The 21,123-nt window shown below is 42.5% G+C and overlaps 1 protein-coding gene across 1 annotated transcript in view; it reads right to left on the reverse strand.

Moving 5' to 3' along the window:
• ZFAT (zinc finger and AT-hook domain containing) overlaps positions 1–21,123 on the reverse strand; it is a 168,644-nt gene that overhangs the window by 80,667 nt on the left and 66,854 nt on the right. Inside the window, exons 7-8 of the mRNA XM_070748331.1 lie at positions 19,261–19,493; positions 4,202–4,289 (exon numbers count right to left, since the gene is read on the reverse strand). Of these exons, the coding sequence (XP_070604432.1) occupies positions 4,202–4,289; positions 19,261–19,493 (321 nt within the window). The remainder of the gene's footprint in view (positions 1–4,201; positions 4,290–19,260; positions 19,494–21,123) is intronic.

Below are 21,123 nucleotides of genomic sequence, written 5' to 3' on the forward strand. Positions count from 1 at the left end.
TATTCAGACTCGGTGAGCGAGATTTATTATTATTATTATTATTATTATTATTATTATTATTATTATTATTATTATTATTTATTAGATTTGTATGCCACCCCTCTCCATAGACTCATTGTTGTTAGCTGCCCCGAGTCTACGGAGAGGGGCGGCATACAAATCCAATAAATGAATGAATGAATGAATGAATGAATGAATGAATAAATAAATAAATAAATAAATAGACTCGGGGCGGCTCACAACAATAACAAAGACAATGTAGGAACAAATCTAATAATTTAAAAAACACTAAAAACCCCATTATTAAAAGCAAACATACACACAAACATACCATGTATAAACTGTATAGGCCCGGGGGACATGTCTCAGTTCCCCCATGCCTGACGGCAGAGATGGGTCTTAAGAACTTTACGAAAGGCAAGGAGGGTGGGGGCAGTTCTGATCTCTGGGGGGAGCTGGTTCCAGAGGGTCGGGGCCGCCACAGAGAAGGCTCTTCGCCTGAGTCCCGCCAAACGACATTGTTTAGTCGACGGGACCCGGAGAAGGCCAACTCTGAGATTAACCAAATGTAAGAACATAACCTATCATTACAAGAGTGCATATTTAGTTATTTTATTTATTCAATTTTTTATGCCTCCCTTCTCCTTAGACTCAGGGCGGCTTACAATATGTTAGCAATAGCACTTTTTGACAGATCCAGCATATTGCCCCCACAATCCGGGTCCTCATTTGACCCACCTCGGAAGGATAGAAGGCTGAGTCAACCTAGAGCCGGTGATGAGATTTGAACCGCTGACCTGCAGATTTAGTGGTCAGCTTTAGTGGCCTGCAGTACTGCACTCTACCCACTGCGCCACCTCCGCTCATGCAGGTATATATACAGGTAGTCCTCGAGTTACAGCTATAATGGAGCTTGGCCCTTCGTGGTGATCGTAAATCGAGCCAACCATGCAACTGACCCAATTTGCCACACGAATCCCAGCGAACAGTTAGATCCCACAGAGTTGGCCTTCTCCAGGTACCATCGACTAAACAATGTCGTCTGGCGGGACCCAGGGGAAGAGCCTTCTCTGTAGCGGCCCCGACCCTTTGGAGCCATCTCCCCCCGGAGATTAGGATTGCCCCCACCGTCCTTGCCTTTTGTAAACTTCTGAAGACCCACCTCTGCTGCCAGGCATGGGGGAATTGAAACATCTCCCCTGGCCTATATATTTTATGCATGGTATGTTTGTGTGTATGTTTTATTTTTAAATAAGGGTTTTTTTTTAGTTTTTTAAAAATTATTATTATTTGTTACTGTATATTGTTTTTACTATTGCTGTGAGCCGCCCGAGTCTACGGAGAGGGGCGGTATACAAATCTAATTAATAATAATAATAATAATAATAATAATAATAATAATAATAATAATAATTTTATGAATTGTTTTGTGACGGTTGTTAAAACAAACAGCATGGGTATTAAGCGAAGCTAGGGGTAGCTAAGGGCTGCTTTTGCCAACAACTGGAAGCAAAGGGGCGTTGGTCTTACCCAATCAGCCTCTTCTCATGGGGTGGAGCTAGCATTCAAAATGGATTGCCTCCGTCCAAAAGAAGATTGACAGACTCCTCATTGTGATAAATAATAATAATAAGAACAACAGAGTTGGAAGGGACCTTGGAGGTCTTGTAGTCCAACCCTCTGCTTAGGCAGGGAACCCTACACTACTTCAGACAGATGGTTATCCAACACCTGCTTAAAAACTTCCAGTGTTGGAACATTCACAACTTGTAGAGGCAAGCTGTTCCAGGGATTAATTGTTCTAACTGTCAGGAAATTTCTCCTTAGTTGTAAGTTGCTTCTCTCCTTGTTCAGCTTCCACCCAGTGCTTTGGAGAATAGCTTGACTCCTTCTTTGTGGTAGCCCCTAAGATATTGGAACACTGCTATCATGTCTTCCATGGTCCTTCTTTTCATTAAACTAGCCATGCCCAATTCCTGCAACCGTTCTTCATATGTTTTAGCCTCTAGTCCCCTAATCATCTTTGTCGTTCTTCTCTGCACTGTTTCTAGTGTGATTGGATGAGGACAACCTATTCTGAATGCTAGCTCCACCCCACCATGGAAAAGAAGGGTTTTTTGCCAAAACCATTGTGAAACCCAATTACACAACCATGGGATGCTGCGAATAGCCATAATTGCAAGGCTGGCTGTTGTTGTGTTTGGGCCTGGGCCAGCCGTTGCTCTCACAGATGGGAGAGACGCGGCACTAAGTGAATGTGAAAGCCTGGCTGACAGCCAGGAAGATGTGGCAGACAGCCAGGAGGACGAGGCCACTGGGACGCAGGATTCAGCAGACAGCCCAGGGGATTTGGCCTGCAGTCCCTCAGACAGTCTTTCCTCCTTGGGTTCTTCTGCAGATCAATATATTGATCTACGTAGCTGAAGAGCTATGCAAAGAAGGGATCGCTTTAAGTAGTATTACAAATCATTATAGGAGCACCTGGGCTGGGTGTGGTTCTTATACTGAGGGCTGGGTGTGGTTCCCTTAATGAGGGCTAAAGGGATAAAAGGGAACAAGGGCCAAGGCAAACTGTGGCTGTTTATCTGTGTTGTTTTGTGGTTCCTGCTTCAAAGTTTCTGTGCCGATGGAGTTTTCAACCCAGCTTTTTCAGACAAGTGGGAGGTGAAAACTCTGGGACTTGCTGTTTGCTTCAAAGATTCAAAAGGACTCCTGAAACGTCTTTGCTCATTCCAGGTTGTCTTTTTTTGTTTTTCCCTGTGTTTTTTGTATGCGGCTGAAGTAAGCCTTGCATTGTTTTCGGACATTAAGAACTGTTTTTGAGTAAGCCATTTTTGTTTCTCTAATACAAGTTTGCTGATTAGCAGAGCATGTGTGTGTTTGATTTCTTTTCCTTGGACTATTACGCATTGCCGAGCCAGTCAGGCAGAACAGCTGTTAGGTATGTAGATGTGTGATCGGGGTGGTAGTGGGGGGCATAAGAGGGCAGCCATCAGAGCTCTGTATCCAATATTCAAGATTTGCTTCCTTCATTTCAGCTTGGCGAATTACTATTCATAATATAGGTGCTGAGACACTCAATCATTTAATCACCCAAATGATTTCTTTTTTTAAAATAAAATATATTCCTCATGATTATAATGACAATAATAGCAGTAACAATGAAAACCGAATAGCAAGAAGGCATAATAATAATATAACAGTGTTGTGGTTAGCTCTGGCCCAGCTCCTGCCCCAAGGACTGTGGATGTGGGGGAGACATCCACATGCTGCAGGCCTGTTTTGTCCCTGGTGGAATCTGCTGATGAAGGCTCCTCTGACCAAGAACACATGAGTGACAGGGAGGAGGAGAGTGTGGCAGACAGCTCAGAAGGAGATCAATTATCTAGCTCCTCCTTGGATTCGGAACAAGAGTTAATGATACAGCCACGCATGCGGAGAGCGATGCATAGGCAACAACAACTGAGAGATTATTATCAAAGAAAATGAGGCCACCTGTGGTTGGGTGGGGCTGGGGTAATTAGTGAGGCTGCTATAAATAGCAGCCTGTGGGTTTGGCCATTGTGGAGGATTATCTGATCATTGTGTTTCATGACTGCTTTACTGACTTTGACCTTTTGTGTGCTGATTTTTCCCCCGCTTGGAAACCAGGGCAAAGTGTGTTTCACTTTGTGAAAGAAGAAGGACTGTGAATTGCCTCACAGCTGCAAGCTAAGTATCACAGAACTGATAAGGGACTTGTACAAATTACCAGTTTGTTTGGAGACGAGTGCTCTTTGCTATCCCAAAAGAGGGCTTGGTTTAAGTGAATTTTCATTATGAAGAACATTGTTTTGAATTTTCAAACGTGTGTGTGTCTGCAATTTGTACCTGTGAATTTTTGGGAGGATTCTACCAGAGAGCTCGACAGAACAGCTCTGTATTCAATATTCAAGATTTGCCTCCTTCATTTCAGCTTGGCAAATTACTATTCATAATATAGGTGCTGAGACACTCAATCATTTAATCACCCAAATGATTTCTTTTTTTAAAAATAAAATATCTTCCTCATGATGATAATGACAATAATAAGAGTAACAATGAAAACCGAATAGCAAGAAGGCATAATAATAATAATATAACAGCAGAATGTTATTCAATCTGGCGCCTTGCCCCCACGATTACAATGCATTCAAAACCCCATCACTGTGGCTTATCTTACCTGGATGGTTTGTCTTTATATGAGCTTTTATAAGTCGGTCCTCAGAAAATGATTTCTCACACACAGGGCAGGAATAACTCTTTTTGTCCTTTAAAGGGAAGAAAAAGGGAGAAGAAGATGGTATCGGTTCATTGAACTGATTGCTAAACTCATTACATAGTGAATAATATCGGGCTCCCAACAAGATGAGGCTCAAGATGAGGTGGATTTTAGTTGGCGGATGAAAAGACGGAACAGTTATCATTATGACAATGAGGCACATGGAAAGGATTTTTTTTTAAAAGGCTTATAAGCACATGGGTGATTTCAAAATAATTTGGGTTAGAGCAATCTTGGCAACTTGGAAGGTTTCTGGACTTCAGATTTTGAAATTGTCATGGTTAGACACCCCTGGTTTAGAGCAATAGAGGAGGGAGGAAGGAAGCAATAGCAATAGCAACCAAATCAGGTGCCAATCAAAACATCTGCTAAATATAGTGGCACCTCTACCTACAAACGCCACTACTTACCAACAATTTTGGCCTCTGCTCAAGAACCATTTTCCACTTACAAACCCGAGCCTCTGAAACTGTAACCGGAAAAGGCAGGGAGAAGCCTCTGTGGGGCCTCTCTAGGAATCTCCTGGGATGAAACAGGGCCGGAAAAGGCAGGGAGAAGCCTCCGTGGGGCCTCTCTAGGAATCTCCTGGGAGGAAACAGGGCCGGAAAAGGCAGGGAGAAGCCTCTGTGGGGCCTCTCTAGGAATCTCCTGGGAGGAAACAGGGCCGGAAAAGGCAGGGAGAAGCCTCAGTGGGGTCTCTCTAGGAATTTCCTGGGAGGAAACAGGGCCGGAAAAGGCAGGGAGAAGCCTCCGTGGGGCCTCTCTAGGAATCTCCTGGGAGGAAACAGGGCCGGAAAAGGCAGGGAGAAGCCTCTGTGGGGCCTTTCTATGAATCTCCTGAGATGAAACAGGGCCGGAAAAGGCAGGGAGAAGCCTCTGTGGGGCCTCTCTTAGGAATCTCCTGGGATGAAACAGGACCAGAAAAGACAGGGAGAAGCCTCTGTGGGGCCTCTCTAGGAATCTCCTGGGAGGAAACATGGCCGGAAAAGGTGGGGAGAAGCCTCTGTGGGGCCTCTCTAGGAATCTCCTGGGAAGAAACAGGGCCGGAAAAGGCAGGGAGAAGCCTCTGTGGGGCCTCTCTAGGAATCTCCTGGGAGGAAACAGGGCCGGAAAAGGTGGGGAGAAGCCTCTGTGCTTTCTTCCGCAAATGTTATGTGTAAATGATATCTGGGACCATTTCATCCCACATGGTGAAAACAAAAAGCTAAATGGGAATGGATTCCAAGACCCTAAAACTATTATTTCCATCAATGTTTGAATATCTGCTCAATGGGAATGGAATGTTTTCAGAAACCAGAAAATAAATATGCAGGACCTCAAGTTCATCATCATCCCAAGAGATAATAATTTCAAAGCCAAGTTGATGAGTTAGAATAGTAACAGAGTTGGAAGAGACCTTGGAGGTCTTCTAGACCAACCCCCAGCTTAGGCTTACATCAGATAAATGGTTATCCAGCATCTTAAAAACTTCCAGTGTTGGAGCATTCACAACTTCTGGTGGCAAGCTGTTCCACTGATCAATTGTCCTAACTGTCAAGAATTTTCTCCTTAGTTCTAGGTTGCTTCTTTCCTTGTTTAGTTTCCACCCATTGTTTCTTGTCCTATCCTCAGGAGCTTTGGAGAATAGTTTGACTCCCTCTTCTTTGTGGCAGCCCCTTGAGATTTTGGAACTAGTTCAGTTCTGAACATATGCAGCCAGTGACATAAAGGCTCCTGGGAACTTTGACAGTGTAGAAGAGACAGACTGTTCCACTTCTGACAAATGCCAAGATTTGCTTCCCCAAAAAAGCACCAAATGCTACAGCCGACTCAGAGATAAAAATTACATCTTCTTGCAGAATAAGAGTGGTCTGCCAAGGAAAATTCCAGCCACCAAGAGAAAAATCAGAAAATTCTCATCGCTGTATGGGAGAACTTCACTCTGCTAAGTACAATATGAACGAGTTTAAAATTTAAATATCTTGCTGGGCTCTGGGCTCATTAGAAAACAATTTATATGGCAAGATAAAAAACCTAGAATAAAATTATGTGCATTAGAAGATGTAAAGGAAAGAGGAGGCCTTGCCCTCCCAAACTGGAAGCTGTATTATCAAGCAGCAACTTTAACTTGGATTAAAGAGTGGCTTACTTTACAAAATAGAAGATTGTTAAATATGGAAGGACACGATTTAATGTTAGGGTGGCATGCCTTTATATGGTATGAAAAATACAAAACACATTCTTATTTTAAGAGACATACAGTTAGAAAAGCACTTATAGAAGTTTGGAATGACATAAGGAAAGATCATTTTTTAGTTATGCCAGAATGAATATTTCCGATTGAAGCTATAAGTTCTCCAAATTTAATACAAGAAGGTAAAATATGGAAATATAAGGATCTAGTAGATAATCAATGTCGTTTGGCGGGACCCAGGGGAAGAGCCTTCTCTGTGGTGGCCCTGACCCTCTGGAACCAACTCCCCCCAGAGATCAGAATTGCCCCCACCCTCCTCGCCTTTCGTAAGCTTCTTAAAACCCACCTCTGTCATCAGGCATGGCGGAATTGAGATATTCCCTTCCCCCTAAGCCTATACAATTTATGCATGGTATGTTTGTGTGTATGTTCGGTTTTTTAAATAAGGGTCTTTTAATTATTTTAAATATTAGATTTGTTATATGTTGTTTAATTATTGTTGTTAGCCACCCCGAGTCTACAGAGAGGGGCGGCATACAAATCTAATAAATAAATAAATAAATCTTCTTTACTTGTATTTGATTTAATTTACAAATTAAGAATTTCTATATATATCCTTATATATTTGCAGACAAGTTTTTATGTAGCGTGTTATAATAGATATTTTTACATAAAATGTCTTAGATTGTGTTAAATAATAATAAGATCTTTCTTTTTTCTGTACCATGAAGACTTCTATTTTAAACGGCACGACTGTAGCTCCATGAAATGTTATATGCTGTGTTTGTCATGTATGTTTATGATAATTAATAAAGATATTTAAAAAAGAAAAGAAAACATTTTCAGGGCTGAGACTTATCAGGAGGAGCAAATCTCAATGATAATCGAGCATTTTTAAAGTACGTCTGGATCTGCAATTCTTCTGTCAAGGAGAGATTAGAATTTGAGATTTGACTTTCAGCATCTTCAGACATTTTGACTCAAATATAAAAAGAATTAGATATGCTTGCTATCGAAAAATATAAATGTTTATAAGTGTGTATGGGGGGGGGGAAGAATAACACAAACACATTTTCTAGAATGCATAGAACATGAAGAACATAACATCATAAGCCTGGAAGGTACCTCCGAAGGCAGGAGACTATATAACATCCCAATCAAATGTTTGTCTATTTTCCAAAACCTTCAGTGATGGAGCACTCAGAATCCCAGAAGGCAAGCCATTCCACTGATTAATTGTTCTCGCTGTCAGAAAATTCCTCCTCAATTCTAGATTGGATGTCTTTTTAACAAGCTTCCACTCACTATTTCTTGCCCTGCTCTCTGGAGATTTTAAGTCAATAACTCTTCTCTACAACAGTCCCTCAAGTACTAGAAGACAGTAATCACCTCCCCTCTAAACCTTCTCGTCAATAGACTAGAGGTGGACAATTCCTGCAACTGTTCATCATATGTTTTAGCCTCTAGAGCAGCTGTTCTCAACCTCTGGGTCGTGACCCCTATGGGGGTCGAACAACCCTTTTACAGGGGTCGCCTAAGACCACCGGAAAAACCATATTTCCGATGGTCTTAAGAAGCGAGACACCGCTCCTCTATCTGTTTCCAGGTGGGTACAGCTACGTGCAAATAGACTACTGCAAAAAAATTCTGGGAGTTGAAGTACACAAGTCTTAAAGTTGCCAAGTTTGGGGACCTCTGAGTTAGAAGATAGCAGCGGTTAAGTATCAAGCCACTATAACATGGTAACAAAGTGGGACTAGGATAAATAGACAAGGATAAATCGACCAGGGTCTCAGTCCTGCGCCAAGCCAAATTTATTGCCACTTAGCCTTTTCATTTTGTGTCAAAATTAAACACAGACTAACACAGTGGGCCCACACCAACAAAATGATGCTCAACATCGACAAGAGCAAAGTCCTTCACCTAGGTAAAAAAAAACCTGGACACACATACAGCCTGGGAGAAACCCCCCTCAACAGTAGCGACTGCGAAAGAGATCTCAGAGTCTTGTTGGATAATCAACTAAACATGAGCCAACAATGTGCAGCAGCCGCCAAAAAAGCCAATACAATCCTAAGCTGCATCAACATGGGAATACACTCCAAGACCAGGGAAGTCTTAATACCACTCTACTACACCCTGGTCAGACCACACCTGGAGTACTGTGTTCAGTTCTGGTCACCACACTTCAAAAAAGACATTGAAACTCTGGAGAAGGTGCAGAAAAGAGCAACCAAAATGATCAGGGGTCTAGAAACCAAGACTTACGAAGAGAGATTGCGGGAACTGGGCATGAGTAGCCTAGAGAAAAGGAGGGCCAGAGCGGACATGATAGCAGTCTACAGGTATACGAGGGGTTGCCACAGAGAGGAGGGGATCACTTTATTCTCCAGGGCACCGGAGGGCCGGACGAGGAACAATGGCTGGAAGCTGACTAAGGAGAGATTCAACCTGGAAATAAGGAAGAACTTCCTGACGGTCAGGACGATCAACCAGTGGAACAACCTACCAGCGGACGTTGTGAACTCCAATACTCTGGACATTTTAAAGAGGAAATTGGACTGCCATTTGGCTGGGATGCTATAGGGTTCCTGCTTAGGCAGGGGGTTGGACTTGATGACCTGCATGGTCCCTTCCAACTCTAACAATCAATCAATCAATCCATCCATCCATCCATCCATCAATCAATCAATTAAATAAATAAATAAATAAATAAAATGACTTGTATTAGCTCTTGAAGCACAGTTACTTTATAGGTAGTCCTCGATTTATGGCCAGTTGTTTGGAGACCATTCAAAGTTACAGCAGTACTTATGACCGAGTTTCAAAGTTCCAATGGCCTTGAGCAGGGGTCGGGCAAGTTGGCTCTTCTATGACATGTGGACTTCAACTCCCAGAATTCCTGAGCCAGACATGCTAGTTCAGGAATTCTGGGAGTTGAAGTCCACATTCCTGAGCTAGCATGACTGGCTCAGGAATTCTGGGATAAATAGATAAATGGTCAAAGCAATGGAAACTGCAGTTTAATGTTTCCAAATGTAAAATAATGCACTTGGGGAAAAGGAATCCTAAATCTGAGTATTGCATTGGCAGTTCTGTGTTAGCAAAAACTTCAGAAGAGAAGGATTTAGGGGTAGTGATTTCTGACAGTCTCAAAATGGGTGAGCAGTGTGGTCGGGCGGTAGGAAAGGCAAGTAGGATGCTTGGCTGCATAGCTAGAGGTATAACAAGCAGGAAGAGGGAGATTGTGATCCCCTTATATAGAGCGCTGGTGAGACCACATTTGGAGTACTGTGTTCAGTTCTGGAGACCTCACCTACAAAAAGATATTGACAAAATTGAACGGGTCCAAAGACGGGCTACAAGAATGGTGGAAGGTCTGAAGTATAAAACGTATCAGGAAAGACTTAATGAACTCAATCTGTATAGTCTGGAAGACAGAAGGAAAAGGGGGGACATGATCGAAACATTTAAATATGTTAAAGGGTTAAATAGGGTTCAGGAGGGAAGTGTTTTTAACAGGAAAGTGAACACAAGAACAAGGGGACACAATCTGAAGTTAGTTGGGGGAAAGATCAAAGGCAACATGAGAAAGTATTATTTTACTGAAAGAGTAGTAGATCCTTGGAACGAACTTCCAGCAGACGTGGTTGGTAAATCCACAGTAACCGAATTTAAACATGCCTGGGATAAACATATATCCATTGTAAGATAAAATACAGGAAATAGTAAAAGGGCAGACTAGATGGACCATGGGGTCTTTTTCTGCCGTCAGTCTTCTATGTTTCTATGTTTCTATAAGTCCACAAGTGATAGAAGAGCTAACTTTGCCTATCCCTGGCCTTGAGAATTACCCCCTCCATGGTAACTTCATAATATTTGCCCCCTCCCTACATTTACAACTGCAATTGTCCGCACTCACGTATGACCACGTTTTACCATGTTTTTAATGAAAACCAGCATATTTTTTTGACAAAACCAGGCCATATTCAACAACTGGTTTGCTTAACAACCACAGTGAAATGGTCATAAAATCAGGTTCATTGTGTGGGTAACCTGCTTTGTGACAAATATGATTTTCAATCATAATATGATGTCAACTATCAGCCTGGATAGCTTCAAGGCAGGATTAGACAGATTAATGGATGCCAAGTGTATCGGTGGTTATTGAAATGGATGTCCATGTGCCGCCTCTATGTTGGTTGAGGCAGGCAGGATTCCCTTGGGTACCATTTGTTGGGGGTCAGGGGAAAGGGAGGGTTTTGCCTTCTTTTTCTGCTCAAGATCCCCATGGACAATTGGTGGGCCATTGTGTGACACAGAATACTGGATTCAATGGGCTTTGGCCTGATTCAGAATGGCTCTTCTTATGTTCTTATAAAGGACAGGCTTCATGATGGTCCTCAACTTATGACCATGATGGCCTTAAGTTGAGGATCATCTGTGTTGTATCTTATTTAAAAAGAAAAAGAACAGAGGAAGAGAGAGAGAGAGAGAGGATGGCGAGTAGCATCCAATTAAGGGGAAAAAAGGTAATTGGACGTTTTCCCTAGATTTTTTTCTAGTTTTTCTCTGGCATCGGTTGAAAACCCTGCTATTCAATCAACGCACTAGGGCAGTGATGGCGAACCTTTTTCCCCACAGGTGCTGAAAATGTGTGTGTGGGCATTATTGCATGTGCACGAGTGTCCACACCCATAATCCAATGTCCCCTGCACATGTGCGCATGACCCTCCCCACTGTCCCATCACCACTGTGTATGCGTGGACAACTCTCCACTTCCCTATTTCCTGACTTCCAATGCGCCTGGTAGGCCCATTTTTTTTGCCCTCCCCAGGCTCCAGAGGCTTTTCTAGAGCCTGGGAAGATTAAAAAAAGTGTTGGTTATGACCTATAAAGCCCTACATGGCATAGGACCAGACTATCTCCGAGACCGCCTTCTGCCGCACGAATCCCAGCGACCGGTGAGGTCCCACAGAGTTGGTCTCCTTAGGGTCCCGTCGACCAAGCAATGTCATTTGGCGGGACCTCGGGGAAGAGCCTTCTCTGTGGGGGGCCCCGCCCTCTGGAATCAGCTCCCTCCGGAGATTCGCACTGCCTCCACCCTCCTCGCCTTCCGGAAGAGTTTAAAAACTCATCTTCGCCGCCAGGCCTGGGGTTCCTTAGATCTTCCCCCATGACCAATGAATGCTTTAGTTTGATTATTGAATGAATGATATTGATGGGGGTTTTTTTAATTATAATTTTTAAAGACTGTTTTTTTAATGTATTAATTGGATTGCTATTTGTTGTGGTTAGCTCTAGCCCAGCCCCTGCCCCAAGGAATGTGAAGGTGGGTGTGGGGGAGACATCCACGTGCCGCAGGCCTGTTTTGCTCCCAGTGGAATCTGCCGACGAAGCCTCCTCTGACCAAGGAGACGTGAGTGACAGGGAGGAGGGGAGTTTGGCAGACAGCCCAGGAGGAGATCAATCATCTGTACCATCCTTGGATTCTGAACAAGAATTAATGACACATCCACGCATGCGTAGAGTGATGCATAGGAGACAACAATTGAAGGATTATTACAAGAGAAAATGAGGCCACCTGTGGTTGGGTGGGGCTGCTGTAATTAGTGCTACAGATAAAAGCGCAGCCTGGTGTTTTAGCCTCATGGCAGTTAATCTGATTCATTGTTTCGTCAAGATAGTGGTTTTTGTGCTGTTCAAGATTGTGTGTGGACTCTCTGGACTTTAGAATTGGACTCAATTTCCCAGTTATTGGGTGAGCAATTGGATTGCATTTAACCTGTGCCTTGTGTGTACCAGAAAATCCCTTTGACATTTAAAAAGGGAGCTGTTTCTCTTTTTCTGTTTATAAAAACTTTTGGGTTTTCCTTTTATCATGTGGTGTGTGTCTTCCTGGACTAATTACCCTGTAATTATGGGGGGTTGAAACACTCCGGCAGAACACTATTATTGTTTATTGTTGTTCTGTAACATGCTGTGAGCCGCCCCGAGTCCTCAGAGAGGGGCGGCATACAAATCCAATTAAATAAATAAGTAAATAAAATAAAAACGGCTTCTCCTGCCGCCCCGGAGGTCCTCTGCAGGCCAAAAATGCCCTTCCAGAGCCTCCACACAAGCTGAAAATCAGCTGGCTCGCATGCGCATGTACACTGGAAGTGAGTTAGGGCAATGGCTCGCGTTCCAGCAGATATGGTTCCATGTGCCACCTGTGGCACGCGTCCCATAGGTTTGCCATCACTGCACTAGGCTCTTAAGCACTGCGGAAGCTGTAGCTACCTTTGCGATAGACACAAACGCACATGTTGCACAGCAGTTTGTAAGAGATCAACTGCTACCCATAAAAGCCAAGACTGTGATCTGAAAACAATCCTTGACTTTTCCATGCAGAATGAATTCAGTCAAGCATTTTTTCCCCCTCATTCAGGCTATAATCATCGTAATAAATACCTGTAAACATTATGGTGCATTTATAGAAGGATTTGCCCCGTACATTTGCTCGGAATTTCATGCTGATTTCTGAAAGACCAACCTGCGGTTTTCAGAGACACGGTACTTAGTCAGAGTAGGAAATTGGCTCTTCTGAACAATCCCCCTATTATTTTTTCAAAGGGATGTTGACCTGTTGGAGATATTGGCCGACAGCCTTTCTCCTATCCATAGAGAAGAGCTCTACAAACATCAGATGCATCATGATGAACATTTCTTTTAAAAGGAAAAAAAAAAACATACAAACACAGTCAGGAATCAGAGAGAGAGAGGGGGAAATAGTAGGGACAAAATTTCCTTATTTGAACATAAGTACACAAGAAGAGCCCTGCTGAATCAGGCCAAAGCCCATCGAGTCCAGCATTCTGTGTCACACAGTGGCCCACCAATTGTCACAATTGAGCAGAAAGACCCTCCCTTTCCCCTGACCCCCAACAAATGATACTCAAGGGAAGCCTGCCTGCCTCTTTTTTTTTTTTTTTAATAACACACACACACATACCCCACCACCAAATCGGGGGTGTTTCTTATATAACCCACTTTGACCCAAGAGCAATATATCTATTTACATATTATAGAGTGATTCCAATTTATTTCTTGTAGCTTGGTCTTGGAGTCTACTCATCATATATCGTCTTACCTTGTCCCACCGTCCCATCAGTTGTTTCATTATCCAAAGTTATCCTTTTATCCATAATTTCAAATTGAATATGGTCCACCATGTACCTATACCAATTTTGCATTGTCCATTTTGTCACATCCTTCCAATCCAGAACTATTCGCCTGCCTGCCTCAACCAACATAGAGGCGGCACTTGGACATCCGTTTATTATTAGGATTATTAGTAAGTCTGCGAAACTGTAGATTTCTTATCTCATGAAGGAATGCAGCAGTAGCTTTGATCTTTGGCAGCAGCCTCGCTGCGGAACTGAATTTTGAATCTCTTAATTACCCTCACTGAGAAACGTGCCAAGATTGATTGATTGTTAGAGTTGAAAGGGACCATGAAGGCCAACAAGTTCAACCCCCTGCCCAAGCAGGAACCCTATAGCACACCAGTCAAGTGGCAGTTCAATCTTCTCTTAAAAATGTCCAGAGTGTTGGAGTTCACAACGTCCGCTGGTAGGTTGTTCCATTGGTTGATCGCTCTGACCGTCAGGAAGTTCCTCCTTATCTCCATGTTGAATCTCTCCTTGGTCAGCTTCCAGCCCTTGTTCCTCATCCGGCCCTCTGGTGCCCTGGAGAATAAAGTGATCCCCTCCTCTCTGTGACATCCCCTCGTATACTTGTAGACTGCTATCATGTCCGCTCTGGCCCTCCTTTTCTCTAGGCTATCCATGCCCACTTCCTGCAATCTCTCTTGGTAAGTCTTGGTTTCCAATCCCTTAATTATCTTAGTTGCTCTTTTTTGCACCTTCTCCAGAGTTTCAATGTCTCTTTTGAAGTGTGGTGACCAGAACTGAATACAGTACTCCAGGTGTAGTCGGACCAGGGCGTAGTAGACTTTGCATGACTTTGGCTTATAAAAATGAGACTTCTATCTATAAAAATACTGATTTTAAAATACCAATGCATGGATTCCTCCTTTGTTTCCAAGCTGCGTAGGACGGGATAGAACAACTGATCATATTTCGGCCGGCAAACCAAGAGCACAAGCAAATTGGTCCCAGCCACCTTTCTCTCTCCATAAATCCTGCACGTTGCACATCTGCAAGGTCAAGTAGGAAACATCATGTTTCAGACCTTTTATTGCCTATGGGCTTGCAGAGACTCCGGCCAATGCATCCAGGAGCAAAGATGAAAAGATAATTAAGGCCAAAGGGAAGGGGAGGATTAAAATAAGCACGACTGAAGTGCAAATGGTTGGTGTGCCAAGGGGATGGAGAGATTTAGTCAAGGATGTTGGGACATGGCTGGAGGCATTCCTGCTCCCAGATAAGGCCAGAAAATTAGCAGTTCACGGAGGAAATTTTATACACAGTCCTTCTTTCTCAAAAAGGTAATAAGGAGAGGAGGGTTATATGTATTGCTGAATACATTCATCTCAACTCAACTGAGGGAGGGAAGGAGGGAGGGATGGAAGGAAGGGTATCTAAAGAAGGAAGGAAGGAAGGAAGACAAAGATAGAAAGATAAGAAAAGTAAAGAAAGAAGGAAGAAAGTAAAGAAGAAAGAGAGAAAGATGAAAAGAGAAGTAAATAAGTAAGTAAGGGAAGAAAGGAGGGAAGGAAGGAAGGAAGGAAATAAGACAAAGATAGAAAGATAAGAAAAGTAAAGAAAGAAGGAAGGAAGAAAAGAAGAAAGAAAGAGACAAAGATGAAAAGAAAAGTAAATAAGTAAGTGAAGGAAGGAAGGAAGGAAGAAAAGGAAGGAAGGAAGGAAAAGAAAGAAGACAAAGATAGAAAGATAAGAAAAGTAAAGGAAGAAGGAAGAAAGAAAAGAAGAAAGAAAGAGAGAAAGATGAAAAGAAAAGTAAATAAGTAAGGGAAGGAAGGAAGGAAGGAAAAAAAGGAAATAAGACAAAGATAGAAAGATAAGAAAAGTAAAGAAAGAAGGAAGAAAGAAAAGAAGAAAGAGGGAAAGATGAAAAGAAAAGTAAATAAGTAAGGGAAGGAAGGAAGGAAGGAAGGAAGGAAGGAAGGAAGGAAGGAAGGAAGGAAGGAAGGAAGGAAGGAAATGTTCATGACCTTTCTATATTTTTGTCAGATTTAATGTGTATTAACTGAGATGCTATTGCCATACAGGCATGCCACCTAGTGTAAAAATCATTAAGGCATGAAATTATTAAAACTAAAGATCTTTTTCCATAAGCTGTATTTGTTTTGATGTGTCAGTGTTCAAGCCAAGAAATGTTCCCCTCTTGATTACTAATGCAAAAAAACCCAAAACCCCCAAAATTAAATTATGCAAAATAATCCAAAATTATGCAACCAATTCATATATATATACAGTACTTAGTTAGGGAACTCATGCAGAGGTTGTAGTGCTCCAGTGTGGCACACAACTCCCCCCCCCCCTCTTTATATTCACCCAAACCAGAACTATAATCCCAAATTTCACTTTCCCACAGCTGAACTGAGAAACAAATATGCTAGTACAGTGGTCCTTTAAACATAGAAACATAGAAGTCTGACGGCAGAAAAAGACCTCATGGTCCATCTAGTCTGACCTTATACTATTTTCTGTATTTTATCTTAGGATGGACATATGTTTATCCCAGGCATGTTTAAATTCAGTTACTGTGGATTTATCTACCACGTCTGCTGGAAGTTTGTTCCAAGGATCTACTACTCTTTCAGTAAAATAATATTTTCTCATGTTGCTTTTGATCTTTCCCCCAACTAACTTCAGATTGTGTCCCCTTGTTCTTGTGTTCACTTTCCTATTAAAAACACTTCCCTCCTGGACCTTATTTAACTCTTTAACATATTTAAATGTTTCGATCATGTCCCCCTTTTCCTTCTGTCCTCCAGACTATACAGATTGAGTTCATTAAGTCTTTTACCTAAGAACGCTTCTACTTAAGAACTTTTCTAGATAAGAACCGGGTGTTCAAGATTTTTTACCTCCTCCCAAGAACCATTTTCCACTTACAAACCCGAGCCTCTGAAATTGTAACCGGAAAAGGCAGGGAAAAGCCTCCGTGGGGCCTCTCTAGGAATCCTGGGAGGAAACAGGGCTGGAAAAGGCGGGGAGAAGCATCCATGGGGCCTCTCTAGGAATCTCCTGGGAGGAAACATGGCCTCCACCCTCCCTGTGTTTTTTCCAATCACACACATTGATTCATTGATTCCTATGGGGAAAATTGCTTCTTCTTACAAACATTTTTACTTAAGAACCTGGTCATGGAACGAATTAAGTCCGTAAGTAGAGGTACCACTGTACTACTCAGCTGGAGAAGTTTAGAAGGCAGACAACAGCTATTGATAGAGCAAATGCAAATAACACAATGGTAGAATTTCTATTTGAGCCTCACCTTGCAGAAAATGTGGCAAATTTTGTTTTAAATCCCCTTTTAAAATTGATGTTTAACACTGCTTGCATCTTTTGAATTTTATATACTGTTTTCATGTTTTACTGTTTTATTTGTACACCACCCAGAATCCCCTTGGGGAGGAGATGGGCTCAGGTAATCCTTGACCACAATGGAACTCAAAATTTACGTCGCTAAGTGAGACAGTTGTTAAGTGAGTCTCGCCTCATTTTACAAGTGAACCACTGCAGTTGTTACAACACAGTTGTTAAATGAATCTGGATTCCTCATCAACCTTTGCTTGTCAGAAGGTTGCAAAAAGTAATCACATGACCCCATCGTAAATACAGTAGAACCCCGACTTACGAGACTAATTGGTTCCGGAAGGAGGCTCGTAAGTCGGAACGCTCGTATGACGAAACATTGTTTCCCATAGGAAACAATGTAAAGTCAATTAATCCGTGCAACAACAAAAAACCCCGCTGCCGCTAACTTCCGCGTTCGGCTTCAGGAGACAGCTGCGAAGCTGCGCGGGTGTTTTAAAACGTCGCAGCCGGCCTGGGGGGCTCGGGGGCTTCCCCCCGACCCCCCCAGGCCGGCTGCGACCTTTTAAAACACGCGGGATACGAGCGCCAAGGAGCTGTCTCCTGAAGCCGAACGCGGAAGTTAGCGTTCGGCTTCAGTAGACAGCTCCTTGGCGCTCGTATCCCGAATGTGAGCTCGGGAGGCGAACAAAAATGTCGCTCCCCTCCCAGCTCTTATCTCGAGTAGCTCGTAAGTAGAGCTGCTCGTATGTCGAGGTTCCACTGTATGAGCCAGTTGCCAAGTGTCAATTATGATCATGTGACCATCAAGGTGGTAAAAGTGAAATTCGGTCGTCAGTCACTTTTCCCCCCAATGCTGTTGCAACTTTGAACGGTCACTAAACAAATTGTTGAAAGTTGTTGTTGTTGTTGTTGTTGTTGTTGTTGTTATTATTATTATTATTATTATTATTATTATTATTATTATTATTATTTATTAGATTTGTATGCTGCCCCTCTCTGCAGACTCGGGGAGCCAAGGACTACCTGCGGTTTTAAAATATGATAAACATGTACCATATTTTTTGGACTATAAGACGCACTGGCGTATAAGACACACCTTAGTTTTTGGGGAGGAAAATAAGAAAAAGGCTGATTGGGGTGGTGGTGGATGTTCTCCCTGAATATTCTCAATCAGCTGTTCCCAGAGGTGAACTTTAGCAAAAGGTTCATTGGTTGTGACCTCTGTGCCTTGCTTTTTCAGCCTGTGCGACCTCCGTTTCAGAGGCTTTTTTTCCTGCCTGTGCAACCTCAATTTCAGAGGCTTTTTTTCACCTTGTGAAACCTCTGTTTCAGATGCTTTTTTTCACCTTGTGAAACCTCAATTTCAGAGGCTTTTTTTCACCTTGTGAAACCTCTGTTTCAGATGCTTTTTTCACCCTTTGAGATTGGTCTTATGTTGGGGATTGGTTTTGGGGTGGTTAGAGGAAGTAAGGGGCACACTTTCCTATTCTTTGTTTGAGGTGGTAGGGATGTGAAACCTCCATTGCAGAGGCTTTTTTTCACCCTGTGGAACATCCATTTCAGAGGCTTTTTTTCACCCTGTGAAGCCTGCGTTTCAGAGGCTTTTTTCACCCTGTGAAACCTCTGTTGCAGAGGATTTTTTCACCCTGTGAAGCCTCCGTTTCAGAGGCTTTTTTTCACCCTGTGAAGCCTCCGTTTCAGAGGCTTTTTTCACCCTGTGAAGCCTCCGTTTCAGAGGCTTTTTTCACCCTGTGAAGCCTCCGTTGCAGAGGCTTTTTTTTCACCCTGTGAAGCCTCCGTTGCAGAGGCTTTTTTCACCCTGTGAAACATCCATTTCAGAGGCTTTTTTCACCCTGTGAAACATCCATTTCAGAGGCTTTTTTCACCCTGTGAAACATCCATTTCAGAGGCTTTTTTTCACCCTGTGAAGCCTCCGTTTCAGAGGCTTTTTTTCACCCTGTGAAACCTCTGTTTTAGAGGCATTTTGCAGTCTATGAAGCATCCATTTCAGAGGCATTTTTTCCACCTGTGAAAACTCCATTGTAGCCTGCCCAGCATCTCAAAAAACAAACAAAACCTTCTGAAATGGAGGTTTCACAGGTTGTTTTCAGCCTCTGAAGCCTCCGTTTGAGAGACTGGGCAGGGCTACATTCGGTGTATAAGACACATCCAAATTTTCATTCTCTTTTAGGGGGGAAAGTGCTTTTTATACTCCAAAAAATACGGTACATGAATTGAAAGTTTAAACAAAAGTACTATCAAGATTCCAGGCTTACCAACTCTGAGTGCACTTTGAGATGGGCTTGGAGTTTGTACTTATCCGGGGTAGAATAATCGCAGTCTTCGGTGGGACATTTCAGCAAAATGTTGCTATGCTTCTGGATGACATGGCGCTTAAGACAGTTTTTGGTGATGGAGGAGTAGCTGCACTGAGAGCAGTAATGGAGATGCTCTCGTGTGTGCGTCCGGACATGCATGTCATAATGCACTTGGTACCAAAACAGCTTGCCTGAAAACAACCCAGAGAAACATGAATAAGTAGATGGCCCCATTGCCACAATTCTGTAACCTGTTTTCAATGGTAAGGCTGATGGGTTGGCAGGGACACTAAAGCACATTATCAAGTTCCAGCCCAGAATTAATTGGCCTTGAAAAATAGATTGACGGCAGAAAAAGACCCTCATGGTCCCATCTATTCTGCCCTTATACTATTTCCTGTATTTTATCTTAGGAGAGATATATGTTTAGCCCAGGTGTGTTTAAATTCAGCTACTATTTAAATTCAACCACATCTGCTGGAAATTTTTTCCAAGCATCTACTACTCTTTGAGTAAAATCTACTACTCTTTGAGTAAAATAATATTTGCTCACGCTGCTTCTGATCTTTCCCCCAAATAACCTCAGATTGTGCCCCCTTGTTCTTGTGTTCACTTTCCTATTAAATACACTTCTCTCCTGAACATTATTTAACCCTTTAACATATTTAAATGTTTTCGATCATGTCAGAAGGAAAAGGGGGGACATGATAGAAACATTTAAATACTGTACGTTAAAGGGTTAAATAAAGTTCAGAAGCAACGTCAGAAAATATTATTTTACTGAAGAGTAGTAGATGCTTGGGACAAACTTCCAGCACACACAATTGGTAAATCCACAGGAACTGAATTTAAACATGCCTGGGATAAACATAGATCCATCCTAAGATAAAATAGAGGAAATAGCGTAAAGGCAGACTAGATGGACCAGGAGGTCTTTTTCTGCTGTCAATCTTCTTTGTTTCTGTTTCTACATTTCTGTTTTTTTCTTCTGCTGAGTGTACATTAGTGAGAAATAAAATGATTTTTTTTTATTTTACCAAATGGCTGCAATGAAACAAAGAGTCTAAAATTTAAAGGGGTCTGAATACTTTCTGTACCCACTGTAAATAGTTGGCCAATCCCTTTTTTAAAACCTCCAATATTTCAGCATTCACAACTTCTGGAGGCAAGTTGTTCCACAGATTACTTGGTGTAACTGTCAGGAAATTTCTCCTTGGTTTTAGGCTGCTTCTCTCCTTGATTAGTTTCCATCCATTGCTTCCTGTCCTGCCCCTCAGGTGCTTTGGAGAATAGCTTGACTCCCTCTTCTTTGTGGCAGCCCCTCAAATACTGAAAGACAGCTATCATGTCTCCCCTGGTCCTTCTGTCCTCCAGACTATACAGATTGAGTTCATTAAGTCTTTCCTGATACTTTTTATGCTTAAGACCTTCCACCATTCTTGTAGCCCGTATTGTAGAATAGACATGTAGTAATAGATATAAATGGTCTAAATACTAGATAAATGGTCAAAGCAATGGAAACTGCAGTTTAATGTTTCCAAATGTAAAATAATGCACTTGGGGAAAAGGAATCCTCAATCTGAGTATTGTATTGGCAGTTCTGTGTTAGCAAAAACTTCAGAAGAGAAGGATTTAGGGGTAGTGATTTCTGACAGTCTCAAAATGGGTGAGCAGTGCAGTCAGGCAGTAGGGAAAGCAAGTAGGATGCTTGGCTGCATAGCTAGAGGTATAACAAGCAGGAAGAGGGAGATTATGATCCCGCTATATAGAGTGCTGGTGAGACCACATTTGGAATACTGTGTTCAGTTCTGGAGACCTCAC

The sequence above is a fragment of the Erythrolamprus reginae genome, chromosome 3 (assembly GCF_031021105.1).
Source record: "Erythrolamprus reginae isolate rEryReg1 chromosome 3, rEryReg1.hap1, whole genome shotgun sequence".
Classification (NCBI taxonomy): Eukaryota; Metazoa; Chordata; class Lepidosauria; order Squamata; family Dipsadidae; genus Erythrolamprus; species Erythrolamprus reginae.